Genomic DNA, 17,525 nt, shown 5'->3' with positions numbered 1-17,525 from the left:
TTCCCAGGGTGGAGCTCGAACCCATGTCCCTGAGATTAAGAGTCTCATGCTCTACTGACATTTCGTTTGTTGCCAGTATGAAACCTTCTCAGGCGTGATAGGCCTCTAACTCTCGCTGTCTTGCTTTCAATTCCTTGACCCACAAATTCTTATTCACTCTGCACTCTGCAGATACTCTTTGTGCAACATGTTATTAAGAGCTACTGAGAATGTTAGTGGGGTGGAGTGGAGGGGTAATTGGTGCAGGCACCATCATCTTTTATTATTATTGTTATGAATTCAAGTAATTCTCTTCCGTCATTGTGTGTTTTGTGACACTGAACGAATGTTGTCTTTTGCCTCATTTGTCACTGTGTACCACAGATACTTTTCGTAAAGTGGAGATGCCAAATCAATATTGCCTGGCCTTGCTGGAGCTCAACGGTATCGGATTTAGCACAGTTGAGTGTGAGACGCAGAAACATGTCATGGAAGCGAAACTCAACGAGATTGAGAATCGGATATATCAGCTGGCAGGTCACAGTTTCTCCTTGACCTGCCCTGATGACATTGCTGAGGTACTGAACACATGGCCCCTTTCAATAGAGTGAGCCCTGTCCTTATTGTGACCAGTGGGAGAAAACTGATAAAACAAATCCACCAGTGAAATTTTGAGTGGGTTAAAGTTGCCGTCCTTCAGTTGGCCAGAGTGCCGGTTCCTTCTGATGAGAGGCTGCTCTCAACACATCGTGGGTGGAATTCAATGTTTTGCTAAGGCAATAATTGCATCAGTGCAAGCGTTCCTGGAATGATGTTCCATCTCTCCCTGCCCCAGCCTCGTTGTCCTGTTCCAGGGGTTCTCCTGATCTCCCTATGCCAGTTGGGGGGCGGGGATGTGCTGAGGGAAGAGGGTGGAGGGAAAGCCCCGTTGCGCTAGTAGGACTTCTTCACCTGAGTCCAGAGAGAGACACACAGACTCTAAACTTCCAATAAAAAATTAAATCAGCAGCTGCCATTATTTGCGTCATTTTAGTTAAAGTGTTCTTAATATTTTCTGCAGAAAATGAAGGGTCAGATTCTGTTTAACTGCTCATTCTTACTTAACTAACTTCTCCTTAATTACCTCATTATTATTATTATTATTAATTTAATTTATATACTGCCCTATACCCAAAGGTCTCGGGGCAGTTCACAGAACAAAATCAGAATATAAAACCACAAAATACACAATCAAAATAAAAACAACAACCCAATACCCCCTCAAAACTCCACATGTTAAAAGGGCATAGGATGTCAATCAAATAAACCAAAGGCCTGGTTAAAAAGGAACGTTTTTGCCTGGTGCCTAAAGGTGTTTGGTTACAAAGTTGGTTTTTTAAAAATCCAGTATTGGTAAAATGGGAGTTATAGAATCATAGAATCATAGAGTTGGAAGAGACCACAAGGGTCATCGAGTCCAACCCCCTGCCAAGCAGGAAACACCATCAGAGCACTCCTGACATATGGTTGTCAAGCCTCTGCTTAAAGACCTCCAAAGAAGGAGACTCCACCACACTCCTTGGCAGCAAATTCCACTGTCGAACAGCTCTTACTGTCAGGAAGTTCTTCCTAATGTTTAGGTGGAATCTTCTTTCTTGTAGTTTGGATCCATTGCTCCGGGTCCGCTTCTCTGGAGCAGCAGAAAACAACCTTTCTCCCTCCTCTATGTTACATCCTGTTATGTATTTGAACATGGCTATCATATCACCCCTTAACCTCCTCTTCTCCAGGCTAAACATGCCCAGCTCCCTTAGTTTGTGGCCTCGCAGAGGTTGTTGGCTAATGGATTGGCTACAATCTCAGTTAATTGTAGCGTAAGAAGCAGGCATGGAAAGGAGAAGTTGTCTAAGCCCCAAGAAAATGGCAAGATTCCATTGACTGAATTTATTACCTCTTTCAGGTGCTGTTTTTGGAGCAGAAGTTGCCATTCAATGGAGAATCAAAAGTGCAAAGGGGCAAGAAAACATTAGGTTACACTGGAAGGAAAGTAGCAAATGGAAAAATTGCCAAATTAGGCAAGCAATTCAGTACAACCAAGGTATATTGTTTGTGTGCAACCCCTGCAGAAGCATCCTTTCTAGCCTATGTGTGATTGTGGGAAGCTAATCAATCATAAAAACCCACTGGTGGTACCTCGGGTTAAGAACTTAATTCGTTCTGGAGGTCTGTTCTTAACCTGAAACTGTTCTTAACCTGAAGCACCACTTTAGTTAATGGGGCCTCCTGCTGCTGCCGTGTCGCCGGAACACGATTTCTGTTCTCAACCTGAAACAAAGTTCTTAACCCGAGGTACTATTTCTGGGTTAGCGGAGTCTGTAACCTGAAGCATCTGTAACCCGAGGTACCACTGTATGTTTCACAATTGCTAGTTTTGCATAAGTGATGTCCACACAAAAATCAAGTTGCCTACTTCAATTTCAGCGCATTACCGTTGTGTTACCTGACTCAGTATTATCAATTCCATGCATTACTTAAAGGCCTCAGATGTTTTCGCCCGTGAGCTGTACTAACTGCAGCTCACCGTAGCAACCATGCCTAACTGGTCTTCATAGAATCCTAGAATTGTAGGGTTGGAAATGACTGCAAAGGTCACCTAGCCCAACCCCAATCTGCTTGATCCTTTCAAAAATGTTTACTAAGCCAGTGGCTATGATGCATTATTGTGGCAGCGAATTCCATTCAACATTGCACTAAGGCAATTGTTCAGCCAGGAAAAGCATTTTGGCTTCCTGCCTTGGGATGAGAAGACAAGTTTGCTTAGGGCTTTCTGTGAGCCTTAAGGGGGAAAGGTCCAAGAAGAGAAAAGGCAGTAAACCATAAGAGAGAGGGGCTGGTTGACCTTTCCCATCATCTCCCAACCCACTCCCTATGTGCTAGGAGGTCTCTTTTCTCCAAGCGTCACAATGGCTCTGCTTTGTCATCTTCTGTCCCGTCTACGGCAGAGTCAAAGCAGGAAAGAAAGGAGGTCTTGGTACAGGACTCCCGGTGCCATGCTTGCCTGGCTGTACCCTCATATAGCCCAGAATATTTTTCAAGGGTTGTTCCCTATGTTACAAAGAATCAGTGTGAAAGACAGCAAACTGACTTGTGCCACGGTTAATTTCCATAGGATGTTCTGGAGAAACTGAGGGCCTTGCACCCATTGCCAGGCCTGATTTTAGAATGGAGGAAGATCACCAATGCCATGACCAAAGTGGTGTTTCCACTGCAGAGGGAGAAGCGTTTAAACCCTGTGCTGGGCATGGAACGGATCTATCCTGTTTCTCAGACTCACAGTGCTACAGGTAGCAGGTGCTTTTTACATCGGAAGGTATCTCCTTGGTGGTTTATCAACGTATGACTGAAAAAGAACCAGGAAGGCTAGCGCATGGTCCAAAGGAATCATGGAAGCTTTGCAATTTTTGTCTGATGGCACTTGTTGCGGGAAAGATCACTCATTGATTGAGTGTCCCTAGAGCAGGAATGTAGAACTGGTTCAAGCTGCGGGACCACATCCAGAACTGGCCCAACCTCCACAGGCTATTTTGGCAGCTTGGAAGGACTGCCCACCTGCCAAATCCCAGAAGCATGCAGAGGTTTCTTCCCCATCTTTGCGCTGTGGTGCTTCATGTTAATATTTGAGATCAAATACCTCTGTGCCTGATGTCAGGTGGCTAACAGGCATGTATGGTTTATTCAGATGGCCTTGTGGGCCAAATTCAGAGGGCTGGTGGACCTATTTGGGTCTGCAGACTGGAGCTTGCTCACCATTGTCCTGTGGTTACTTTTTTTTTAATTACTGAAATGCCCACCTGCTACTTTGAGGCCTCCTTGCCCGACTGCTGAACTCACTCTGCTCTTAACTAAGCCTCTTTTTCTGAGCTGTCCTACTAGCTAGATCTGTATTGTGTGGAACTGTATATTAGTGCAGTTTTCTTTTTACCCTTTCTCCAAAATTTCCTTGTTTACTGGAGCCCCTGAAGCTTGCTGTCTTGAGTAAAATTGAAAGCTCAGTTTCTACAGGCTTACCGAGGATGTAGCCCCTGAGCTATATAGGATTTAGCTTCTTGAACACAGTGCCATTGCTGTGCCCTTGGTGGTCAAATCTGATGCTTAAAAAAATTATTGAAATGGGTGTTACTTATCCACCAGTCACTTGGCTGCTTAGCCTGCCAGTTTGTTTGATGCTTTGTCACCTCAGCTCTCTGTAACTCATGGAGTGAGCTTCTTCACTGAACTCTTTTTAAATTTGCATCATATGTATTCCATATAAACACTAGAATTTTGAAATGTACTAATTGAGCACCATCTTTTAAAGAGTACTTTGTTCTGCAAAACTGGAAGCTTGTTGGTCAAGTCTGCTTTTGAAGTTTAGTGCTTTAGTGCTTTAGTTTTAGCTTCAGTATTCCTTCACACGTCTGCTGTACTGCAACATACTGCCTGTCTTTTCACCTTTGCACCATCTTTGCTTTTAGGCCGTATAAGCTTCAGGGAACCAAATATACAGAATGTGCCAAAAGACTTTGAAATTGAAATGCCAACCATGGTTGAAGAGAGCCCACCTTCCCAGAAGGAACACAGTGGGTTCAGTTTACACAGAAGCAGGTAAAGTTTTCTCATCTATTTTTTTTTAATCAGCTCTCAGATTTTTTCTGATACATTCCTGAAAAGACCAGAATGTATCCAAGTTAGGGTGCCTTTTTTCCACCATGAAACTGAAGGTGGCTTGCATTGAGTTCCCAGAACGTCTTCCATCAAAGCATTAATCACACTGGCTTGACGTTAGCAAGGTGGCTGCATCTTATCCCCTTTGACCATGTCTTGGCTCTATAGTTAATAGAGTGGTACCTTGGGTTACATACACTTCAGGTTACAGACTCCGCTAACCCAGAAATATTACCTCGGGTTAAGAACTTTGCTTCAGGATGAGAACAGAAATTGTGCTCCGGCGGTGCAGCGGCAGCAGGAGGCCCCATTAGCTAAAGTCGTGCTTCAGGTTAAGACAGTTTCAGGTTAAGAACGGACCTCCGGAATGAATTAAGTACGTAACCAGAGGTACCACTGTACAGTAGCTGCTGGCAGGAAACATAAGGAATAATCTGTAAACTGATGTGGTTGTGGAATTTGCTTAATTGCCTGCATTTGCACATTGCCACACTTGCATTTATAAACAAAAAATGACAATTTTTGGTGCATTGTTTTGGTCTTTCCTATGGTATATTATTTTATTTATTAAATTTATATACCGCCCTTCATTCAAGGATCACTGGGTGCTTTACAGCATAAAAATACAAAATGAAAACACAAAATAAATAACAAAAACAAACCAATAGCCCCCCCCAATACATTTAAAAATCTGTTGATTTGTCAAATCAGCCAGTGGCCAGGTTATATAGAGGAGCATTTTTGCCTGGCGCCAAAAGACACCTAATGAAGGCGCCAGGGGAGCCTCTCTGGAGAGCGCATTCCTCAGAAAAGGCCTGTTCTCATGTTGCCACCCTCCAGAACTCTCGTGGAAGGGGCACGCAAATAAGGTTGTATGGCTACAGCATCTAATTATTAAAAAACCTGATCTTTAAGTAAATATACAGGAGTTCAGGAAAAGCCAACTGGAGTGAGGTTTGTACAAGTACTCTCTAAAACGAAGGCCATCAAGGTAGATATTTTCCCACTTAGAATTGCTGTGATATGTACACCTTGCAAAATGTCACCAAAACCTCACGTCCTGAAACTGCAGGATGTACATGAAATTCATGTGCCTACTGCCAAGGCCAGAGGTGGCACATCACAATAAGTACATACAAAGTGCATTGCTTTAATAGGCTAGTCATAAGTACTGTAACATCTTATTGGAACCATATTGGGAATGAAAAGAAGTGTGGAGTGTTATATAAAAATGAAGATGAGAAAAAACTGAAGTATCTGAATAGATGCATTTTTTTATAATTATTTGCTTGGCTATAAATGTCCAACCTTGCAAGCCATATATATCAAGCAACAAAACTTGAAACTACTGCTTGATTAGCCTATTGCATGCAAACAAGAGTAACAGTCAGCCATAAATATGAAGTTATTTTGTGTTTACCTGCTGCAGGTATTAGATTTAACCCTGCTGTTTGGTTTAACATTGTATGTCTTACAGAAGTCAACTACATGCCAGTTATTTAATTTTATTTTACAGATGGAGAAAGCATTCTGTGCTACCACATGGACAAAGGAGTCTTGCTGAACCCAGTGGGAGGAAAGTACCATTTTCTGTCAGCATGAGGCATGCCTTTGTGCCATTTCCAGGTAACACCTTGAGAATTGCCTCATTATAGAGCTAAAAAGTAGAAGAGGGATATACAGAATTGAGCAATTATATTGTGCTGACACAATGAGCCTATTCAGACCCAATGGCAACCAAGGTTTGATGTTACATGAACAAGCCTGAGAAAACTTGGCAGCATCATGTACAGCTGCCTCTTCTTATGCGTAACTCCCCGACATTGTTTGAAGGAAATTATAGTTTATTATGAACAACAGTTTCAAAGAAGGAACCTGTTTTACTACCTGAAATAAACGTCCGCTTTAGGAATTATTCTGTTTTATTGGCTGCAGGAGGCTTGATCTTGGCAGCTGATTATTCCCAGCTTGAGCTGAGGATCCTGGCTCATTTGTGCTGTGATCAGCGGCTTCTCCAGGTCTTAAATGATGGTTCTGATGTGTTCAAAAGCATTGCTGCCGAGTGGAAGATGATTGACTCTGAAGCAGTTGGGGATGATTTAAGGCAACAAGCCAAGCAGGTAACTTACGGAAACATTTAGAATTCTTGGAACATTTTCATATAATTGAATGATAGTGGGTTTTGAAATAACTTGTACAGGCTGAGGGATGGATTCAACTAAATAGCAAATGAGCAAACTCTGGCATATTGAATGTTTTAAATTTGTGTCCTTTGTTGCTTTGTGAAGATTGTGCTTTATTCTAATAAACAAACCTCATTTATAAGTAATCAAACAGTTTTTCTCGCACTTTAGTCCCCTTGGTTGTAGAGTGTACTCTAGAATTAAAATTAAAATTGCATTATTTTTCTAGATTTGTTATGGAATAATATATGGAATAGGAGCAAAATCTTTAGGAGAGCAGATGGGTGTTGAGGAAAAAGATGCCTCCTGCTACATTGACTCCTTCAAATCAAGATACTCAGGTAAAGATTGCTAGCATCTGGTTGTCCTGACTTTTTGGCATAATTAACTGATTAATAATACCAAGCATATAGTGAGTTGTGTAAATCTCTTTGCCTATGTTTTTTGTAACCTTTTTGGTGTGGGTTTAAAAGGGAGTTCAAGCTACTGAGCCGAGAACTTACCTTACATAAACTCTTAAAGAGTTGTGGCAACTTGGAGTTCTGTGTATTATCCAAAATGCAAAATGAAACGCTATGAATGTACCATGTTTTAACTTGCAGTGGTCTGTAGGCTGCAGAATTGGATAGCAGAAGAAAATAAAACACTGGCGTGTGACTGAACAAAGTTTTGGGGTCATTGAATCCCCTTGATGGAGTGAGCTCTTGTTGCTCTGTCCCAGCTCCTGCCAACCTAGCAGTTTGAAAGCACGCCAGTGCAAGTTGATAAATAGGTACCACTGCGGCAGGAAGGTAAATGGCATTTCTGTGCGCTCTAGCTTCTGTCACGGTGTTCCGTTGCGCCAGAAGTGGTTTAGTCATGCTGGCCGCATGACCTGGAAAGCTTTCTGCGGACAAACGCCGGCTCCCTCGGCCTGAAAGCGAGATTAGCGCCGCAACCCCATAGTCATCTTTGACTGGACTTAACCATCCAGGGCTCCTTTACCTTTACCTTACTGCATGTTTGCTGCCTTAAACTTCATGATGGAAGGAAGATGGGATAGAAATGTAATAAACAAAACAGCAAAGAAGGCTGTACATCCACTGTTGATTTGCACGTTTCCACAATCTTGCAGCTGAAATGTAAAATATAGCAACATAATAAATTGGGAAGAGTTTCCTTGTATCTTCTTTTCCTTTCTTAAGCTGATGGGATACATATTGACACCCAAGCATGGAAGTGTCCGTATGAAATGTCAGCATATACACAGAATTAACTAGAGCAGCTGCTGTTGAATATTTTGGATTGAACAGGAAGTTGCACAACACTGTTTCTTTTTTTAAATAGGTATTCAGAAATTCCTGAGAGAAACAGTCCGGAAGTGCAGCAGAGATGGGTTTGTGCAGACAATCATGGGGCGGCGTAGATACCTGCCAGCAATTAAGGACTCAAATCCTTACAGAAAGGCTCAGGTATGCAAAGAAGTGTTTTTTTCAGCTGCTAAAATCTAGCTGAGCAGGGAGATCCATTGAGCTGGCAGAGTTTTACTCTCTTCCCAGTGATATTGACTTTGGTAATATATTACTGTGCCCATTCAATCTAAGATGAGCCAGCTTAAATTTAGTTTGCACACTTCTTGTGCATGATGGACCTCCTTTTGGCTGGAGGAGCTTTCAGGGACCAAGGTGCCCTCAACTGTCTTACCAAAACTGCAAGCGATACCAGAAGAATATAGCAGTTTTCCGTAGCTGCTCCTAACATTTCTTTCTAAAACTTCAGAATCCACTGCTCTGTTTTTAACTAGTTGTGCATTGCAACTGAGCAGGGATTGGAGGGGCTGTGCAAAGCTGAAGGTTACTTTTGGGATTCTTGCTTTCTGCAAGGCTTTCCTTCCCATCTGTTCTCTCCCGGCTTGTCCCATTCACTCAGGCTTGAGATGTGGAAGGAAGACTAGACAGTTGCAATTTCCTCAAAACTTCTGTACCTTCTATTCCTCCTCTTAGGGGTTCAGGCTGTCCAGAAACTCTGCACTGAAAAGATTTGTGGTTGGGGAGGGGAAGTTGGCTTCTTCTTCTAAGTCATCTTGTAACTTTAGGCAGAGAGGCAAGCTGTGAATACTGTCGTCCAGGGCTCTGCAGCAGATATTGTCAAAACAGCCACCGTGAATATTCAGGCTCAGCTGGAATCTTTCCCTTCAGCAGTAAAATCTTATGGACACTTGGAGAGCTCGTTCCAAAAAAGACAAACGGGTATGTTTTCTCCTCTGGCTTTGTATTTGGTAGCAAATGTTCCCTAATCTAAAAATGTTACTGGGTGGGGGATAGTCAGTGTTCTCTTCTGAGAGCCTCCTCTTTGTATGAAACAGCTGGATTTGGGCTGCATGTATGCCAGTAAAATTATTTCAAATGGTGGGTCACTATTCCCAGGTCACCATGATTTCCCAGTGCTCATTTACATTTTCCTGATCCCTTGAGCAAGGCTTTGAGGACTTTGAAGAAATGGAGGTATGAGGAACTCGTGGGTTAGACCCTACTTTTTCCTTTCTCCTCCTGTGATGAGGCTGCATTTTAATATTTTAATATTTTAATCTTGTTTTTAAGTTGTATTCATTCAACTTCTTTTTATTACTGCTTGTTAGCCGCCCTGAGCCCGGCCTTGGCTGGGGAGGGCGGGGTATAAATAAAAATTATTATTATTATTATTATTATTATTATTATTATTATTATTCAGATAAAAGACTCTAATGCTCATGTGGCTTGTTGTATTAGAGGTGATGGCATTAGCCAAGAAAAATTGATTTTTCTTAAATTACAGCAGCAAGGGCACTCATTCATGATTTATTTCATTTATGATTCTATGCAAGGGACAGCATAAACTTTGAAAATGGCTTTCTAACGCTAGAAAGTGCCGTAGGTAAAACAAGTAGAATTTTACCCTTTTTTTTATCTAGCATTGTGGAAAAAACAAAGAAAGAAATAAACTTTGCAGAACAGACATTTATTTAGGGGCTGCAATAATGTTTGACGCCTGCAAGAGTGAATATTTTGAGAATAGGTAATACTTTTTCATCATGTTCAAATATACTTGAAAACGGCAGTAAAATGATAACCAAATGACTCCTGAAAAGCTTCATGATATATATGATAAATGTTGGAAATGTAGCAGCTTTATCCATATAGTGGCTGTGTAAGAAAGCAAAGGACTTTTGGTTTCAAAATACAGAAAATAATGAAGCTGCAATTAAATCTTGATGCTGCTTTATTCTTGTTAATTAATGCAGGTACCTGTACAATAATAATAACTAATATTCTATATGATTGTTGCAGTCTAAGAATATATTTATTTTCCCCACCCATCTGACTGGGTTTATGCTGGTCGTTGGAAAAAGACTCAAATCCCACTGGGAAAGGGAACAAAAATGTACAATACACAGTTATGACCAAATTTACAAGCTATTTTAAGACTGAAAGGTGGAGGCAGAATTAAACAGAATGAATTGAACACTGGCATTACAAACACATGATTTTCCCAGATGCAAAGATATTTGATACAAAATATAACAAATTATGAATAATATACTTTCCATTTTTCTTCATTTTTAGAAACATTCTTATATAAAACTAAATATTATTTAAAAACTTAGAAGAGGAATGAGATATTATCCAATACAGGAACAGAAATGCTAAAGAAATAGAAATGCTAGAGCAATAAAGAAGAAAAGCCATCACAATTATATTATATTTTCCTCCAAATTCTTTTTTATTCAGTTTTACACTATACATTTGAATTCAAACATTAGTCATAACCATCAGCATTTAGGATTCCCTGAATCCTTAGACTTCCCTCCACCCCTCCGTGGTTTCCAATATCAAGCTATTTCCACCGCATCGTATATTTTATCTCTCTCTCTTAAAATAATCCATTTTTACCTCTGTTTTTCGTACATCAACAAGCGTCAAATCCTGCCAAAGTTTTTAGTTGTTTACAGGCCATAACAATTATATAGCAGTACAGAACAAATACAAATAATGTCTTGTGGTACTTGTGAATTTTTATAGCTCTTACCATAAGCATTATTTAAGTCATTGTTTAGTTTTCCTTCTGCCTAGGAAAACCAGAGAGGATGGAAAAGAAGAAGATGATACATTCCGTAGCTGGAGGTTTCTTCATTCTCCAGCTGCACGATGAGCTTCTCTATGAGGTTGCAGAAGACAGCCTGATTCAGGTAGGAGGAATTGGTTTTACTGAAAACTGGGGAGTGCATCCCTCTAATAGAATGTGGCTGGTGTGTTTGTTCACAGGGTGGATAAAAATCAACGATTTTTTAAAAAATCAAAATATATTTTTTCCATTTAAATCAGATTTTTAAAATAAAACATTTTGGAGGAAAAATCTTTCTATTTAAATTACATTATAGTCCAAAGGCTATTCATCAGGAAATAAGGATTTGTTTTAAGCTTTTCATGTGTGCTAAAACTCAGTTAATTGTTTAACCGCATCAGTTAATAAACATGGAGACATATGCTATAATGTTATTGTTTTAGTTAAATAATTTGTTATTAAGGAAGTGATTGTCTCCTTCTAGTAAAGTACAGCAGAAAAGTTGTCCTAACATAAACAGTTAACTTATTAAACCTCACAATATTTTCATAATGACCTGTCTATGTATTTCTAATAGTATAACCAAATCAGTAATTTTTGATATAACTACTCTGAAAATTAATTATTCCAAAAATGAAACCTTCCTCTGCTTGTAAATATTAAGATGATACCAGCAAGAATGTCTTTCTGTAAAAAAGTGATTTAAATCAATTTGATTTAAATCAAATCCACCCTGTTTGCTCACCAGTGCTGCCTTCAATAAACTATAGACGTACGACGGAAATATGGGTGCCCTTCAGAGTTGTCGCTGAACCAATCCGCAGTATCTCCCAGTCTTTAGATGTGCATCTCCTCTTCTGACCTTGTTGTGTTTGCAACAAATGACTTGTGTATTGGCTTTTCACTCTGCCGCAACATGCAATTCCCCTCTACCTTGTAACTGCTTTCTGTGGGTGTACGAAGCTGCGTTTCTTGAAAGGGAGACACAAGCTTGAGGGCGTGTTGTGAGCTTTTCCTGGGAGAGTTCTGGCTCCCAGAAATTTGCACTCAGCTTCTCTGAATTTCAGCCTAATTCTGACCCGCTTCTAGAGGTGTTTCCAGATAGGATACCAGTTGGAAATGTCTGATCAACTGGACTAAATAAACTGCGGCCCTTTCTGCCTTACTGTCCCACTGATTCTTCTAAGTGCCTTGTCCTTTAGGTGGCACAGATTGTTAAACATGAAATGGAACACGCTGTAAAACTCTCGGCGAAACTGTCGGTAAAAGTCAAAGTTGGGCCCAGCTGGGGAGACCTGCAAGAGCTGGAGTTGTGAACAGGTAATATAGAAGTTTGTACTGCACTGCCTGATGCTGCAACGAGATGCAAGACGTCTCTGACGAGTCTGGACAACGGGATCCATTTCTTTCAATGACAATTTTGAATTCTCATATGAATCTTTAAATCGCACTTCCCCAACCTGGTGCCCTCCATAGTCCAATACAGTTAGAGGGTGACGGGTTGGAGAAGGCAGCTCTAAATGACGTGTCGCATAACTAGAAATCACAATGAAATGCAAAGTATTTAAATTAATTCCTAGTAATATATTTATTTATTTGAAGGCCTACAATTTTTCTCTTTCATAACTGACTTGGGAGAAGCATTCTGAGCTTTGACATTGGCTTTTATAGCTGGGATCCTCTGGAAAATTTGATTCCCCGGCTGCTTGTGTCAGTTCATTCCCCCCCCCCAAAAAAAATATACTGAATATACAATTGAGGGCAGCTATAGCTCAGATTTCTGTGATACTTGCATCTTTCAAAAAAAAGGATGACATTCTCCTGGGATACATGCATATGACTCACTGCATTTTACACCATATGCACAGGAGACAGTAGAAGACATTGGCAGCCTTTCCAAAGTGTGCACAATTCAAAAGCAGTAAATTTGTGAAATAGGTTTGCTTTGAGAAAATGAACTTTCTCTGATTTTCCTGTCTCTAAAGCAGGTAGCAGCATCCTGTGATTCTGGCTCCTGTTGTGGGTTTTCTGCTAACATTTTAACCAATGAATTGTTTGCTTTGTAAACTATGATATTATTTCATTGCTGTGTAAATAATAAACAGATTTTTTATATCACTTTCCTTCGCTGGAGCGATACTTGAAAAAAGGAATAGCACTGTGCTTTGACAGGTAGGCCACCTGATATATTGTTAGATGCCTGCGGGTTGTTTTTTTAAAAGTTACACTGATTTTTGTATTTGCGGTATTTATAATTTTATGTGTGCATGTGAGTTTTAGATGTGTTTTATCAATAATTTCTTATGTGTACTGCTCACGGGGTCCTCGCTGCGGGAGCACATTCATCTCCTGCTATACCACCTGCACTTGCTCCCGGTGGAGTATAGGATAATAATAATAAATAATAATAATAATCATCAACATTTTATTTATATCCCGCCCTCCCCAGCCGAAGCCAGGCTCAGAGCGGCTAACAACAATAAAATGGTACACATTCTAAAATCATTTCATTATAAAATTAATTTAAATCACATTAATGGCAACCAATTGGGCTAGAGTTCTGTGAGGATTACCAAAGGAGGGGGTCAGACTGCCCTGGCCAAAGGCCTGGCGGAACAGCTCTGTCTTGCAGGCCCTGTGGAAAGATGTCAAGTCCCGCAGGGCCCTGGTCTCTTGTGACAGAGCGCTCCACCAGAACGGGGCCATGGCCGAAAAGGCCCTGGCTCTGGTTGAGGCCAGCCTAACTTCTCTGTGGCTCAGGTTTAGGATCAGGTTGAAGGTGCTGATTTTAACCTTTAAAGCCCTATAGGGCCTAGGACCCTCGTACCTACGGGACCGCCTCTCCTGGTCTGCAAATAATAACACCCTGAAGATCCCAGGCCCCAGGGAGATCAGACTGCCTTGACCAGAGCCAGGGCTTTTTTGGCCGTGGCTCCGATCTGGTGGAACACTCTGTCCCAAGAGACCAGGGCCCTGCAGGATTTGACATCTTTCCGCAGGGCCTGCAAGACGGAGCTGTTCCACCAGGCCTTTGGTTGGGGTTCAGTCTGATTCTTTTCTTTCTGTATAGGAACAAGCATTAAAGAGGCCTCCTGGCCCGCTCCCAGGCCCTTTATAAGACCAGTGGCAACAGTTGTCCCTGGAGAATATTAACCACTCTCAATTTTGCCCATGGACTGCCATCTGTCCAGACTTTAATTTGCTCTGAACTAATTTTAAGATGTATTTTAATTAATGGATTGCCTGTTTGTATGTTCTTTGTATGCTGTGTTAGTTTTATGAGCTTGGCCCCAGCAGGGGAGGGTGGGGTACAAATAAAAATTTACTATTATTAGAAACCTCATGATTAACTAAAAAAGATAAGGTTCCACTTTGTTTGCATCAGTGCATCATATACAATTTATGCAACCTTAAAAGCCCCAAGTGGCAGACTCTGGGTTTCCAATTTTTAGTGGCATAAAACTACCCTAAAACCGCCTCTGATACAAACTTGGTGGTTGATTGGCAAACTAAAGAGGTTTCATACTAAATAGTGGGCCAAGCCAGCAGAATGGACAAACACCCATGGTTTGGGACTTTTGCCCCCAAACTGGACTCTGGGGGCAAAGAAGCGCCCCGAGGAGAGATCCCCACAGCTGGAAACCCCAAGATCCCAAAGGCCCCCAGCAGAAAACAGACCCTGACCGGGACGCCAGTCAATGATCGCCCAGCTGCTCTAGAACATGGCTGAGACAACTTGGATGTCTGGCTTCTGCTGCCCACAGAATCAGAGTTGGGATCCTGAGGGTCATCTAGTCCAACCCCCCCGAAATGCTGGAACCTGGTCCTGAATTCTCACCTCAGACTCCCTCCAAGGCACCTTCCGATTTCCCCTTTATTGGGTCATCAGTCTCCCTCAGTGTTTGGCATGCTTACAGATCACAGGGGTTGATTTCTTGGCCTAAACTGCTTCATTGCTATATTTTCCAGCACTAGGAAAGCAGCTCGTATTTATACAATCCTGCTGCGATTTCCAGTCGCCAGCAAAGGTTCTCCTTTCTCACAGCTACATGATGTCCTCTTGGGCTTTGACTAACGTCGACCGCTGCATAAATAAACCACCATCATTTGGCCACGGAAGTTTAATCTTACTTTATTTTTCGACTAATGAAATGCACAAGTGTTTTCAAACTAAGATTGTCTACAGAAAAGGAATGTCAAATGAGAGGAATGCAGGGCATTGTCTGTCGAGAGCAACATGCTTGAGATGTACTGACTTCTTTGCTTTAAAAAGAAAGTGTTGCTGCTTATTTCTTTTGTGGAACTTAGAAGGAAATCCCTTTTCTTCAATCACAGCATGCTTTGCTTTTGCGCCTTTTGTTGTATGAGAAGTCAATTAGTCATGCAAAGTTTTAAAGTTTAAATGCATTAACAATCTATTTTGTACAGGACATTTTAAACTGTCGACAGGCCTCCCCACAGTTCAAACCTAATTGCAGTGAAATCATTACCTGTTAAAGATGATTGTTCCGGTGGGAGTTGGGAGGAAGAGACTCAGTGTAGACTTGATTACAAAGACCCACCACGTCTAGGTCTCTGAAAAAGTTCTCGCTTGATCCTCTAGTGTGAAAGGGATTTCAAGGAGCTGCTTCTGCCCAACGACTGGATTTTTAGAATAAGGCCTCAAGGTCCTTTGACTCCTGTTCTCAGTACACAGAAGTCTTGCTTCTTTGTGGTTAAAAGTCAAAACTGGTACCATTTTTTGTCCTTGTATTTCAACATTACCTGCAACATTAAAATATTGAAACATTAAAATATTAAAATGTAGCCTCATTGCAGGAGGAGAAGGAAAGGAAAAAAGAGGGGGAGGGAATCAAATTCCCCACCTCCCGCAGAAGCCGCGCACCCTTTAAAGAGCACACAGCTTTTGCGCGCTTTACTACGAGGAGGGAGAAGGGACTGACGCGGCCAGTCGGTCCCTTCTCCCTCCTGGGGGAAACCCGCAAGACCCGCGCAGAGCATGTGTGCGGCTCTTGGGGGCTTTTCCTGCCTGCCTCCCACCTGCATTTGCTCCATAAGACGCGCACACATTTCCCCTTGCTTTTTAGGAGGGAAAAAGGCGAAAAATACGGTAACTTAAACTTACAATAGCGTCTAATAAGTCTCAACCTTAACACTAAGCATACTGTGTACGGAACACCACACCAGAAGGAAAAGAGACAGAGAAGCCCAGGCTCCTCCTGGCCCTACTTTTATAGTCAGCATGATATTGACAAGAGAACCAGTTTAAGCCAGCTGTACTCAGCTTCTCGGAAGGAATAACCCAAACATCATGAAGTTTCTTTCACACAGAGAAGCTTCCAGAACCCTCTTGAATTAAGTAGAACAGGAAAGATCTCTACACATCAGATCCATAATGTCTGCACCAAGAAATGCAAACTGACACCTCGTTCGAGGACCACCACTCACCTCATGTGCATGTTTGGAGAAAGCTTCTGCACTGGCCATCATTCTCGCCGTCCTTTCATCGAGTTCCCCCAGTTTCTGCCCCCTCTCATCCAGAGCAATGCGCGCCCGAGCCAGCTCTCCAATTGCGCTGCCCGCGGCTCCTTTCACCCCTTCGACGCCACCCGATCCGGGGATGTGCTGAGCAAGACTGCGAGATGCTTTTCCTGCCGTAGCCTCGCCAACTACAAAGAGAATTCCGAACTGAATCAGAGGGTTTCTATACTATCTCCCCTCCCAATTGTTGATGCCATTTTGTAACAAAAAAGGGGGGTGTGGCGTTTGCCCTCCTAGGTGACATCATGCTGGGTCATAAGGAAAGGGTTAAATGAGTGTGAAGTGATTGGCCAGTGGGAACCCAAGGGGAGGAGTCAGAGTTAGCGTTGGAGTTGTCAGGAGTTAGTTGGGAGTTGGAGAAGGAAGAGGGAGGATAAATCTGGGTTGGTCGAGTTGTGTTGTGAGAGAGTGAGAGAAACTGATAGGAGGAGTCAGATAGACAGTTGGGATAATCAGTTAGAGGCAATAGGAAGGTACAGGCCGGTAAGGAAACTAAGATTAAGAAAGTGACAAGAAAAATGATCTGAAACTTGTTAAGGCTTATAAAATAAACTCATTTATTTGGTTTAATGTTAACAACTGTCTGGACTCCGTGTGTCCCCGAGAAAAACGGGTTGGTGGCAGAGGGGAAGCAATCACAGTGGTGGCCCAGGGATCAATAGACCATCAAACGTCCGGGTACCATGTGAGATCGCCACGGGGGGGGGGGGAGAGAGAAGATTTCTCTTCCACATATCTATTCAATACAGCCAATATGTTATTTCATGCCCTCTTGCTGAAATGCTGTACTGACAGTTCAACAACCTGGGGCCGTCATGCAAAAGCAGCTCCATCTTCTGAAGGGATAATTATTCCATTTTATTAATCAGTTATTGTGGCGTTTGCCTCCTAGGTGGGTCATAAGGAAAGGGTTAAAATGAGTGTGATGTGATTGGCCAGTGGAAACTGATAGGAGGAGTTAGGGTTAGAGGGAGAGTTGTGTGAAAGTCAGTTGAGAGTTGGGAGTTGAAGGAGGAAGAGGGAGAAATAGTCTGTGGGTTGGTTGAGTTGTGTGGTGAG

General features: G+C 42.0%; 2 protein-coding genes across 13 annotated transcripts in view; one reads left to right on the top strand and one right to left on the bottom strand.

Moving 5' to 3' along the window:
* The window catches only part of POLQ (DNA polymerase theta), a 42,216-nt gene extending 29,572 nt beyond the window's left edge, over positions 1-12,644 (top strand). The window contains exons 20-30 of one of the 8 annotated variants that reach the window (XM_053371055.1): positions 364-557; positions 1,919-2,056; positions 3,128-3,302; positions 4,473-4,602; positions 6,179-6,288; positions 6,598-6,782; positions 7,075-7,186; positions 8,172-8,296; positions 8,920-9,073; positions 10,934-11,049; positions 12,128-12,644. In XM_053371055.1, the coding sequence (XP_053227030.1) occupies positions 364-557; positions 1,919-2,056; positions 3,128-3,302; positions 4,473-4,602; positions 6,179-6,288; positions 6,598-6,782; positions 7,075-7,186; positions 8,172-8,296; positions 8,920-9,073; positions 10,934-11,049; positions 12,128-12,241 (1,553 nt within the window). In that variant the 3' untranslated portion in view covers positions 12,242-12,644. Of the gene's footprint in view, positions 1-363; positions 558-1,918; positions 2,057-3,127; positions 3,310-4,472; positions 4,603-6,178; positions 6,289-6,597; positions 6,783-7,074; positions 7,187-8,171; positions 8,297-8,919; positions 9,074-10,917; positions 11,285-12,127 lie in introns of those variants that run through there. The other 7 variants (XM_053371056.1, XM_053371054.1, XM_053371059.1 and 4 more) reach the window with 7 other exon arrangements.
* Positions 12,645-15,041: 2,397 nt separating this feature from the next.
* Positions 15,042-17,525, bottom strand: part of STXBP5L (syntaxin binding protein 5L) — a 63,668-nt gene continuing 61,184 nt past the window's right edge. For 2 of the 5 annotated variants that reach the window (XM_053371066.1, XM_053371068.1), the window contains 2 exons: positions 16,374-16,594; positions 15,042-15,689 (listed from right to left, as the gene is read on the bottom strand). In XM_053371066.1, coding sequence (XP_053227041.1) covers positions 15,648-15,689; positions 16,374-16,594 — 263 coding nt within the window. In that variant the 3' untranslated portion in view covers positions 15,042-15,647. Of the gene's footprint in view, positions 15,690-16,209; positions 16,595-17,525 lie in introns of those variants that run through there. The other 3 variants (XM_053371065.1, XM_053371069.1, XM_053371067.1) reach the window with 2 other exon arrangements.

The sequence above is a fragment of the Podarcis raffonei genome, chromosome 17, assembly GCF_027172205.1.
Source record: "Podarcis raffonei isolate rPodRaf1 chromosome 17, rPodRaf1.pri, whole genome shotgun sequence".
Classification (NCBI taxonomy): domain Eukaryota; kingdom Metazoa; phylum Chordata; class Lepidosauria; order Squamata; family Lacertidae; genus Podarcis; species Podarcis raffonei.
Note: the sequence above shows the minus strand (reverse complement) of the source record. Positions and strands in the feature narration are given on the sequence as shown.